The sequence below is a fragment of the Capra hircus genome, chromosome 19 (genome assembly GCF_001704415.2).
Source record: "Capra hircus breed San Clemente chromosome 19, ASM170441v1, whole genome shotgun sequence".
Taxonomy (NCBI): domain Eukaryota; kingdom Metazoa; phylum Chordata; class Mammalia; order Artiodactyla; family Bovidae; genus Capra; species Capra hircus.
This window is the reverse complement of record NC_030826.1, coordinates 41577078-41589147: the sequence shown is the minus strand read 5'-3', so window position 1 is coordinate 41589147 and position 12070 is coordinate 41577078. Positions and strand designations below refer to the sequence as shown.

Here is a 12070-nt window from a genome sequence, read left to right as displayed (position 1 = left end):
TTTTGGTCTGTAGGTTCCTTCAGTCCAATGGCACAGAAATGGCCTCTGAACTCTGTTGCTCCACAGTTCATTCAGGGTTTACGGAGACCCCCACAGGGACCCGTCCTGCGCTGCGCTCTGAGAGACACGCTCCCTGTGCTGAGCGCAGGTCTTGTTTTGGAGACAGACACAGCGTGACCACTGCGGCCATCGCATAAAGGACCGGGTCGGAGGAGTTTTTATGCGAAGACACCTAAGTGGGGTCTCCCGGAAGAATGGGTGTTTGCCAGAGTGGGCAAAGTGAATGAGGGCGGAGGTAAGGCACGAGGAAAGGCTATAAGACGACTTGAAAAATAAGAAAGAAGGTTGTCGAGCGGCTGGTGCACCGGGGGTGTTAGCGCCAGGATCAGAGTGTGACGCGCCAGGCCTGGCAGCGCGTGGAGACCGTACTGGAGTTTGCATTTATCCCCCAATCAACGGGGAAAGACTCAACTCACAGATTAGCGCCCGGGAAGGCAGCCGAAAAGCCTCGGGCTGGAGCGGAACTAGGGGCCGTCCCCCAGTTAAGGACCTCCAAGTCCGGGTACCCGAATTCCCGGCCAGCTGCGGCTTTGGGCAAAACCATTCTCCGGAGTCGGAAAGGGGAGAAAAGCCCAGTACTCGGAGCCGAAGTCCGCGGAAACAGCTGGAACATCCACTCGCCTCTTCTCTTACATTTTGTGCTCCGACCCGCCCCCATAAGCTCATCCCGCTGCGCGTCCCCTCGCCCCGGGCACCACCATTTGCTCTTCGGCCGCCCCCTCCCGCGCGTGGTACGGCCCCGCGAGCGCACGTCCAGACACAGGTTATAAAGCCCTAGCTGCTCGAGTCAACAGGGGACTCAAGATGCGCCCTAAACGGTCGGGGCCGGGTTCTGTCTGGAACCGGCCGGGACCCGGGGATCCGGCGGCAATAGCCGCAGCTCCTCTATCCGCAACCAATCCGGCTCCGGAGCCCTGTGCCGTGCCCGAGCCCGCCTCTGCGCAAGCACCCGCGCCGGGACAGAGAGCAGGATCCGGTTCCACAGCCGTTTCGGGACCCTCAGCCGGGGCTCGCCGCGCATCCGTGGCTGGATCGGAGGCTGGAACCCAGCGGGCATCCGCATTCTCGGCCGTCCAGGGGAATGCCCAGTCCGTACCCAACAACTCGGATGCGTCGCAGACTCGCTTCATATTCCAAGGGCCGCCCTTTGGTCCCCGAGCCACTGGCCTGGGGACTGGAAAGGCGACGAGAATCTTGACGGCACCGGCTGCCTACATCGGCCAGCGGCCTGGGGTGTCCGGCCCCGAGCGCGCCGCCTTTATTCGGGAGCTGGAGGAAGGTAAACTTGGTCCCCGGACCCCCGGAGGAGGACTAGTCGGACTAGGGCAGCAGCTGGGAGGAGGAGGCCCCGTCGGATCCAGGCGCCCGCTGGCACTCAGTTCCACCCCTCCGCCCACCCTAGCGAAGTCACGGTCTGCGGCGCCTCTCGGGGCTCGGCTTCCGCGTATCCTTCCCCGCTTCTCTCGTTCCCAGACTTCCGTCGGTGGGTCGGGCCCCGGGGCCCCCTCTCCGCGCCTGTTGCTGCGGGAGACCTGCGCACTCCCAGTGCCCCCTCGCAAGGCTACCGCAGTGCCAGGGGAGGGGCGGGGGGCTGCGGGTAGGCGCTGCCGGGTGCCCTCGGAGCCTGCGCTGGTCCGTGGCGCCAGCCACCGGGAGGTGGGTGGACAGAGGGGGCGGTTTTGCCAACGTCGGGATCAAGATCCGGCTTCCCCCCAAAACTATCTTGGCGGTGGGCGGAGCCTCAGACAGAACCTGCCTCTCCTCCTCCCTCCGGAGAAGTCTCCTCCTCCTCGCTTCGCGCAACGCGTGAGGCGTGAGTGACTGCGTCTGTTTTTGTGACCCATGAGGCTCCAGTGAGCTGGCCAGGGCTGCCCTCTGGGTAAGGGATGTTGAGTCAGTCGGCGCTGAACTTCCGCTGGCCACCTCCAGTCTCCTAGCTTCCAGGGGCTGTAGGACTGTGATCACAGTACCTCACTTAGCACCTTTCCTCCAAGGGGGAAAATTTGAGTCTAGTTGGCCCTAGGAGCAGGGAAGGGAGTGCTGACTACGCGGGGCATGGAGAGGATATTGGCGGCAGAAAGGGAATTCCATCTTCATCCTCTTTGCTGGCCCTTGCTGTTGAGGGCAGAGAGCAGTAAGGTGCGTGCCCAGTCGCTTCAGTCGTGTCCGACTCTGCGACCCTATGGACTGTAGCCTGCCAGGCTCCTCTGTCCATGGGATTCTCCAGGCATGAATACTGGAGTGGGTTGCCTTTCCCTTCTCCAGGGGATCTTCCCGACCCAGGGATTGAACCCGGGTCGCTTGCATTTTAGGCTGATTCTTTACCGCTGAGCCACCAAGGAAGCCCCAAACGCTACGGTGCCAGGAATTATATGCTCCCTTTTTCCTGACTCGGCTGCCCACTTTTTCCTGCAGTGTTGTGTCCTGACCTACGTCCGCCCGTCAAGAAGATCACCCAAGAAGAGGTCAAAATGATGTCAAGTTTGCTGGAGGAGGTGCGTGTTGCCCGCCCTACCTGGGCCAGCCCCAGTCTCAGCCAGGCTCCCATTTTCACTATGTCTGTATGGGTAGGCGTCTTCCTGCCTGGCTATCTCTCTGGGGGCCAAGCTGGAGGTCCCTCTTGTGGAAGACAGGTAGATGTGGGATGTTCAGGCCGGAGAGCTCTTAGCACCATCCAGTCTGATCTCTTTTTCCATAGGGGGAAACTGAGTCAGGTCCCACAGTGGGTTCATGGTAAGCTCTTGTCTGGTTCCTTGGAGAACTAGGGGATGGAGGGGATTTCCCTGAGTGGCCTTGCTTCTCTCTGACCCCTAGCTTCTCCCGCGTGTCTGGGAGACCCCAGCAGCCAGGAACCCTATTCCCCAATGGATGGAGGTCCTTCTGTAAAGAGAGCGGGACCTGAACATGGCAGCCTGCATCGGCCAGTCCCTGGTGAAACAAAACAGCGTTCTTTTGGAGAACAGGAGCCGGGGAGGAGGTGCCTGGGAGGAGCAGGGAGGGGTGTATCTCAGGCCTGCTGCCAACCCACTGTGCCAGGGTCTGTGCCTGCCTCTGCCCGCGCCCGACCCTGGGCTCCTCTTCCCCTGCCAGATTTTACAGACAGCAGGTGAGCCTGCAGGATGACCTCCTTCAGCTGTACTCAGACTCTGATGAGGAGGAGGATGAAGATGAAGAAGAGGAAGAGGAGGAAGAAGAAGAGGAAGAGGAGGAAGAAGAAAAGGAGGGGGATGAAGAAGAGCAGAGGCCTGAGCATCCCTGTGAAGCCTCAGAGCTGTGAATGTCCTGCCCTTCTTTTTGTTTCAATTTTTCCCATGCCTCATGGCTTTCAGGATCTCAGTTCCCGGACCAGAGATTGAGGCCAGGCCACAGCAGTGAAAACGCCGCATCCTAAGCACTAGACCGCCAGGGAATTCCCATGAGTGTCCTGCCTTTGCACCGAGGCGGTCCCTTCTCTGAGCTTCAGTTTCCTTGTTTGGAAACAGGAGCGCCGTGTATCTGCCAGTGGGGTTGCTGGGGCTAATTGAGGCCACCGCATCAGCCTGGGATTGGTGGGGGTGGGGAAGCCCTGGGTGGGCTGGGAACTGGGTTCCTCAAGCCCGTGCACCCTGACTTCCATCACTCCCTCTGCTAGGACTCCTGTGACGGAGTCAGAGTCGCACCACTGCCCGCAGCTGGAGGCCCTGCAGGAGCAGCTGCGGCTACTGGAGGAGGAGAATGAGAGGAGGTGAGGACGGGGGAAGAAGGCGTGCTCCTGGGCAGAGGGTGTTGACTCCCCAGCCCCTTCCTTCCTCCCTCCCTCCAGGTCTCAACTCAGCGACCTTGAGGAGGAGGAACAGATATTCATCCTGGATTGTGTGGAGCAGTTTTGTACGTGAACCTGTAACTTGGGGTAGCGGCTTGTCCCAAGGCGCAGAGGGAAGAGCCCAGGACTTCAAGTCACAGCTCTGACCCTTCCTGTGTGAGCTTGGACAGGTTCCTTGACCTCTCTGAACTTCATCTTTAGAATGAGGGTTTGTCATCTTGGCCCTGCTGACCTCTCCAGGGGTTTCGGTTGAGAAAGTGCTTTGTGCACACAGTTAAGAGCTATACAGGCACTCTGGGGCTCCCTTAAGCCTGCCTCCTCTTGTTATTGGGGGAGAGCGAGGGAGGGGACCCCCTATCCCCCCAGGCACTGTATTAGGCAGAGGCTGTGCCTGGACCATGTGGTTATGAAGATGAGTGAGACAGTGTTTGTCCTCGAGGTGGCAACAGCGGAACAACAGCTGGAGTGAGGTGGTGTTGCCCTCACCCCAAATCTGGCCTTCCTTCCCTCGGGTTCCCTGAATGACCCCCTGGGGCCAGGCCCCTGGAGTAGGAGTCCTCACATTCTGTTGCTTCTGCCTCCTAGGAAAGGCTCAAGTCTCCTTCCTCTTCCCCATCCCAGCTACCTCTAGCCCTGGCCACCTGTTACATGGTTTCTCTGCCTCCATTCCTGCTCTTCCAGGCCCTTCTGCACACAGCTCAAAGTAGTTTTCTAAAGCCAGGCTATTGGTCCTCTGCCTAAAACGCCCAAGTAACTCCCTATTGACCAAAGGATAAACCCCATCCTCCCTAACCCAGCCCCAGTCATCTGGACCCTGCCCACCACTCCAGCACTCTCTCCTGGTGTCGGGTGGCCCACTCTGGGCCCCTCCGCACTCTGCCTGGGCCTTGTTGCTGCTTCTGCTTAGTGAGACCTACTTGCCCTGTGGAGGTCCTAGCTTCATAGATCTTGCCAGGCTGGACTGGGTGCGGCAGCTGGGACCCTGGATGCACCCTTTACACTTGCTGCACCTTAGTTCATAATTTGCACCTGTTGTGATTTGTTTTTCCCTCAGTCTCCACACTCACCTTGAGCTCAGTGTGGGCTGGGGCCGGTCTTGCTGACCGCTTCCCCAGCACCCTGCTCTGTGTCAGTCAGTAAACGTTTATTGAAAAGAAGACCCGAGTGAGGGATGTTAAGCCCCATGGAACCTTGGGTACCTGGCGGGGTGCAGCAGACAGGGGCATCTGGGAGACTGAGGGCCCCTGGGAGCCAGGGGTGGCTTTTCCCCACTCTTCCCCAGTGGAGGCCACCCAGCAAATGGCCGAGCTATCGGAGGTGCTCGCTCTCAGGATGGAGAACTATGAACAGCAGTGGAGGGAGGTCGCCCAGCTGCAGGGCCGGGTCATGAAGCTACAGTGCTGCTCCCGGTCGGTGCGTCGGGGCGTATGCGGGGCTTCCTCCTCCTGTCACAGCCCCCTGGAACCCATGCCCCCTTCTCCCTGCCCCACCCAGTGGATTCAGCTTAGAGGCCTCTCTCTTGTGTCAGAGTCAGAGTTGGAGGAGACATCAGGGGGCCTCTCGTCCTGTCCCCTTGTCCCAAGTCGGGGACTGAGCCTAAAGAGAGACACAGGGTGTTCCCAGGAAACAGGCCACGTGACTCCACCTTCTTTGGCCTTGTCCCATGTGACTTCTGTTTTAAAGAGATGGTGACACCCACTGATGTGCCTGGGGAGACTTGCTGGCAGCAGGGGCTGCAGGGGTGTGGGGAGAGCTGGGGTGGGGTTTCACTGGCCTTGGTTCCTTCCAGTATGGGGCTGAGACTGTGAAGTTGCAGAAGCAGCTGGGTTCAGAGAAAGAAATCCAGATGAAGCTCCAGGATGAGGTGAGGCTTCCCTCGAGCTCCCAGCACCCTTGGGTGGCTGCCTGAGTCTAACCAGCTCCTTGAACAGGGGCTGATGCTGTCCTTTCCGCATACTCAGGTTCTGACACAGGGCCTGGCAGGTAGCAGTTCAGTTGGGGCCTGAATGGAGTAGAGTCCAGGGGTCACCCTGTGTCATTATATGGGTCTAGAGTCTGGGCCCGTTGCCTCTTTGCCCAGGCTTCCCAGCCACTTTGGGAGAAAGTGGGCAAGGCGTCCGGGCTGGGTGCGCCCGGGTCCCGTCAGAGCCTGTGGGTGGGTTCCCAGCTGCAGGACCCGCAGGGGAAGTGCTCAGAGTGTGGGGACGTGCTGATGGAAGCCCAGGAGGAGGTGAAGACCCTCCGCCAGCAGGCCGTGGCATCTGCTGGCTCCGTCACCCACTGCGCGTGCACTGCACCTCTGGTGAGGCCCCTGGCTCCTGTCTGTTACCTCTGTGCACCCTGTGTCTATCCACAGTTCCTTCTTGGCCTGGAGGTGTGTGTGTGGGGTCTTCTGCTGAGATCTTCTGGTAATGTCCCCCCTCTCCGTCCATAGGAGGCACTTCCTGATTTCCAGGAGACCCTGGCTGAGGAGCTCAGAATGTCTGTAAGGAGGATTATCTCAGACCCTGTGTTTTTTATGGAAAGGTGCGTGCGTCCCTTGCCTGCCCCACACTCACTCTTGCCTGCCTGGTCAGCAGCAGCCTTTCTGGTAATGGGAGGTTGCTCGATCACCCTCCTCCCCCGCCGTGGTTTCTTTCCTTCTGCCTCATCGGTCCCTGGCCCTTCCACTCAACACCAGTCCTCTGTGTCCATGTTCTGGGTCTGTCACTTCTCCCTGGGATTTTTCTGCACCATGGGTCCCCAGGGATTTCACACTTTCAGCTTCCCATTGCCTTGGGACAGCAAAGGCCCTTTTCTCTTTTGAAGGAATTAGGAAGTGACTCCAGAGGAGACATCAGACCTGGGGTAAGCCGACCAGGGTCTCCCTCTTCACTTGCTCTCACTTTTCAGCATCCAGACAACCCCCTGCCACTGGCTTTGTGATCCTGCAGCCCTGGAGAAGTTCTGGCTCTCGGGCCGACTGGGCTGAGATGTTCTGGGAGGGAGACTCTCTAACACTTGCCTTCAAAACTTGCCCCATAGGTGGCCCTCTGATTAGAGGCCTCTCCAAGCAGGTACTGAAGCCTTCGCCTCTCCCAACCAGAGCCTAAAAGGCAAATGGGCACTGGCCTAGGATCCAGGAACGCTGGGACTAAGTCTCAGCTTGAGCCCTTTACTGGCTGTGTGTGCTTGGACAAATCACTTGACCTGTCTGAGCCTTACTAATATGGATTTGTTCCTATGGCAACCAGACCTGGGATGGGTTATGAAAGTTGAATAATGAAGGAAGAGGGCAGAGGAGATGTTATTGCTAGTCTGTTCTATGCAGCAGGGTGAAGTTACTAGGGGAAGGGGGGCTTGTGCAGAGTTGGTGACCATTGTTCTTTTTGCCAGGGCCATAGGCTGGGTCTTTGAGGCCTTGAGGCTTGTACCCAGCTGCCTTCTCCCTTGGCTGGGACAGAACTTGGGAGTAACCATCAGGGTCTGTGTAGAGCCTGGGGTTGAGTGGGAGCCCTGGTGGCTGGAGCCCCCGGGTGCAGATGAAGGGGGAGGCTCTGGTTTAGAGGGGGTAGGAAAAGACTTTCCTGTCTGCCTGCCCAGATATGAGCTTCGCTACAGAGAGGAGAGAGCACAGGAGCAGGGGCTCGAGGCTGGGGAGGGGCTGATGCCGGCGAGGATTTTGTGCCTGTGGAAGAGCTGGTGCTCGAGGAGCAGCTGGGGGCTATAGAAGAGGCAGTGCCAGCTGAGGAGAGGATAACAGAAGAGGCGGAACTGGTGTCTGAAGAAGCTGAGGCCTGGGAGGACCTGGAGCCGGAGGTAGATGAAGTGACTCAGATGAACATGGTGACCTCAGCCCTGGAGGCCAGCGGCTTGGGCCCCTCACACCTGGACATAAAGTATGTCCTCCAGCAGCTGGCCGACTGACAGGATGCCTATTTCAGGCTGCAGCTGAGGCAGAAGATGCTCCAGAAAGGTGAGTGTTCCCGTGGGGGCCTCCCTCTGGCCAGCCTGACAAGCTGCAGATTATCAAGGTGATGAAAGGTGAGGGTAGGTGAGCCCTTCAAGGGCTTACTTACCCCAGCCCAGGCCCACCCAGCATGCTGATTTGCATGGATTTTGCATATCATTTACATAGACCCCTCAGGTCCCCAGCAGTGGAAACTGTGGCCCTGATGCTTATTTTCATGGTATTTGCATAGGATTTCAGTTCTCCACCCTCTGGTCCTGGGGGTTGGGCTGGGGGTCAGGGCTGGGCTGCAGCCTCCCGCTGTGCCTCAGCTTCCTGTCTCTGCCTGCCCCCTTCCCCTGTACCCCACCCTGCCTCCCCAGTTCCCAAGGTCCCCCAGCCCTGCAGCAGTGGCAGCAGCAGGCCGAAACAAACATGGGGGGTGGGATTCTGGAACCCGGGGTGCCAAACCAGGACTTATGGAGGCTGGAGGAGGAAATAGCCAGCCATACTCCCAAAGCCTGGGAGGAAGGGGGGCTTTCTTGGACCCCCCAGGCAACTGGGATTAGGGACTCTGACAGCAAGGGCCACAGTCGGAACAGTCCCCTGGCTGAGTCTGAAGGTGTGCTAGGGTCTCCTCTCCCCAGCTGGAAGCCCCAGAGGCTGGTGCAGCATCCTCTGAGAACAGGCCATGTCCTGGGCTATGAGAACCCTCCCTTGAGGAGCTCATGGAAATAATCAAAGATGATTTAGTGACTCAAATTTTCTTTAATCCTCACACCCCTGTAGGTAGGTATTATCCCCATTTGGTGAGAAACAGGTTCAGAGAGCAGAGTGATTTGCTCGAGGTCACTGAAGCTCTTTTCTTCCCTGCTATGCCATAATGCCTCCCTTTTCCCATCCCTCTTCTCTAACCTGGTCTTTGTGCCTCCTTGGCCTGCTGGGTCTGCTGTGAAGTTTATAACCGGTCGGCAGCCTCATCATTCTATTTGGACTGCCCTGACTCGGATGGCCCTTTGGTCACTGCTGGGTGGCCTCATCGGGGTTGCCCCGTACGGTTGTGCAGGTTGTACTCTGAATGGTGACCACTATGGCTGGGCAGTGGACAGCCTGCATACGTATCAACAGCTTCTGTCTCTTTCTGATGTAGCTGAGCAGACCCAGCCCCTGCATGCTGCCCAGGCCAAGCCTGTGGTCCTCAGGCCTCCCGTTCACATCCACTCCCTTCTCTTCCAGGCTTTGCTGTTCCCCAGCAGCCTGCAGAGGCCCCACAGACTGCCTGAGGCCCTTCCTTCTGCTGCCTGCCCAAGCCCCACTCTCCCCAGACCCCAATTCCCGTGCTCCAAAGCAGGACCCCTAATCTGTCACCAGCTCACTCCAGACAAGCCTGGACTGGAACTTGAGGGCCCAAGCCTCAAGCCTCTTCTGGGAGAGGCTGAAGGAACCTCGGCCCTTGTTCTGCAGCTGGTACAAAAGCTGTGGCTGTTGGACCTGGGTCACGTGGTGGCTCTGGGGGTGAAGAAGCCCAGGGGGAGGCCCCACCAGCTACCAGACCCAGCTGGATCTCCTGTTCTTGGCTCTTTCTTCCCAGTTCCTAATTACTCTTTGTAACCGGAAGCGTCTGTCTGTGTGGGTGAGGACTCCCTCTGCCTGGTGGGGGCCTCCCCACCCCATCTCCTCTCCTCCCCACCTGTGACCTGTGAGTATCCAGGCCCCCTCCCAAGGCCCTGTCACGCACCCACATCTTCCCCTCAGTGCCCCTTGTTTCCTTGTTTTGGGTATTTTTCCCTCTCCCCATCTTTACTTTTAGAAAGTGGAGTTGGGGCCCAGGACCCCCCTGCTATCTGCCCTGATCCCCACAGTGCTTCTCACGCTCCTGTTGCTTGTCAGTCTGTGTACGTGCTGGTGCAGGAAATAAAGGACCTGTGTGCTACCTGGCCCAACCTCTGCCGTCTTTCTCAGGGAGTGCACATGAGTGTGTGTGTGTGTGCATGGGTGTGTGTGCATGAGCATGCGTGTGCGTGTGTGCATGTGGATGCGTATGTGTGCGTGTGCATGGGTGTGTGTGCATGAGCATGCGTGTGCGTGTCTGTGTGCGTGTGTGCATGCACTTCGGTGGGGCAAAGCTGTGGAGAGAGGATGGGCTCTAGTGTTGAATGATGTGCTGTGGGCTTTGATTAAATACATAATTATAGCCACAAATCCTTCGGTGTGGGTGATATGATAAATGATCGTCAGGTGATGAAGCTGACGTCCAGGCAGGTAAAGTTACCCTCCCGAGGGTCCAACAGGGCCTTTGCTGGTGGCTCAGTGGTAAAGAATCTGCTTGCCAGTGTGGGAGACGCAGGTTTGATCCCTGATCTGGGAAAGTCTCACATGCTGAGGGGCAGCTGAGCCTGTGCCCTAGAGCCTGCGAGCTGCGATGGGAGAGGCCGCTGCAGTGAGGAGCCTGCGCACCGTAACCAGAGGGTAGCCCCTGATTGCCACAACTAGAGAAAAGCCTGCGTGGCAACGAGGGCTCGGCACAGCCAAAAATAAATAAAAATTAAAAAGAGTTAAACAGCTGCTTGTAGAGCTTTGAACGCAAGCCCTTGGGTCTTCAGAGCCCGTGTTAGACAGCCCTCCTTCCCTGATCCCTTCTGCTCCTGGGATCCTGCCCTGGTGCCCAGCTGCGAAGGGTGAAGCAAGGAGAGTCACCTCTGTCTTAGGTAGAGGTCCCCCAGAACAGCATGTGAAAACGAGTCGTTTCTTCCATGAAAGGAGGCTGTTAGACTGATTCTTGCCAAGGCAGGATTCTCAAACATGGAAGCAGAGAGGGGCAGAAAACAAGGTGAGATCAGACTCCCAGAAATTTGGTAACGAGTCTGCCTTGAAATGTTCAATTTCCAGTTTAGAGTTTATCGTTTTGGAAAGCAACAGCTCGGTTCTCAGAGAGGTTTAGTCATGTTCTCGTTTTCGGTGAAGGTGTTTCCAGAGCATTGATAATAAGGATTTGAATCATGAAGGAAAAAAACAAGTTGTTTATTTAGAAGATGATCCCAGGAAGCCCTCTTGGGGCAGAGTAGGGAACTGAGAACAGAAGGGAGCTAACGATGGTACTTAACCTGGTGGTCCAGGGATTAAGACTCCAAACTTCCACTGCCGGGGGCATGGGTTCGAGCCCTGTTTTGGGAACCAAAATCACACTGGCTGTGCAGCGCTGCCAAAAAAATGGAGGCTCAGTCATACTGGGGAACCCTGGAGGAAGAGCAGCCTGTTGCAGCTTTGAGTGTTGTCTGTGGACCAGCATCATTAACATCCCCTGGAAGTTAATCAGAAATGCAGAATCTCGGGTCCCACCCCATGCCTATATTGTCAGCATCTGCATGTTGACGAGGTCCTCAGGTAATGCGCATGCATATTGAAGTTGGAAACACACAGATCTAGAACCCATTTCAGTTATCCCATCCTAGGGGCGTGGAAACTAGGGCAGGCCTCCACCAAGACTCAGTCATCGTTGGCTCAGGGCTGCTCCTGGGGGCGTTAACTCTCTGGTGCTCTGGTCTCTCAGAACATGTGCTGGGAAAAGCCTTCTGGCAGAGACTAGCTGTGTTTGTCATGGACCATGGTCAGTGTGCGCTGACCATGTACTCAGGGTGTGGGCAGGTCACTGACAGGGTCTGCTACAGTCCAGATCCTGTGCCTCTCAGATGCACTCAAGCCCCATGTGGAATTCACTCTGGCCAGGCATTGCTTGTTTAAGAAGGTGGCTGATCACAGTATCTTATAAAGAAAAATTACATCTGGAAGATGAGTGGTATACGCTGTGGTCCCCAGTGTTGCGGTTGATCCTGAATCCCTAAATGATATTTCTCATCTCCTTCCCCTACCACCCTTCTCTTTTGGCCGGCACTTCAGCTGGTCCAGGTTGCTTTCCTGGCTGAAGTAATCTACGTCTTCATTCCTGAGAGGTCTGAACACTAGGCCGTTGGCCCTGGTCAGGCTATTGTTGGAGCGACTGCGTGTTTATGGTTCTCACCGGGCAGGAAGCCCCAGGACACAGCTCAGTGAATCCCCCTGAGCGCCAGACCCTAAATACTCCTTCCTGCCCCTACTATGAGGCAGGGATGCTAGCTCCTTGTGTTAATCAGGGCCAGTAACCCTGGCTAGTACTCGACTTTTGCCTGATAGTCTAATGGCATGAAAAGCCCCAAATGCAGGAAATCCCTATAACTTTATTTTTAATTTTTTTTCTTTATTTCTGTTTTTGGCTGTGCTGTGTAGCTTGCATGTAGGATCTT

General features: G+C 57.0%; 1 protein-coding gene across 1 annotated transcript; it reads left to right on the top strand.

Moving 5' to 3' along the window:
* Positions 453–9073, top strand: HAP1 (huntingtin associated protein 1). The gene is given in 13 exon segments (XM_018064009.1): positions 453–1339; positions 2476–2555; positions 2875–3071; positions 3160–3333; positions 3692–3805; positions 3863–3927; positions 5145–5275; positions 5652–5726; positions 6030–6164; positions 6297–6388; positions 7130–7509; positions 7512–7817; positions 9027–9073. Coding segments are annotated over 13 exon segments (2271 nt in total). The 5' UTR covers positions 453–864.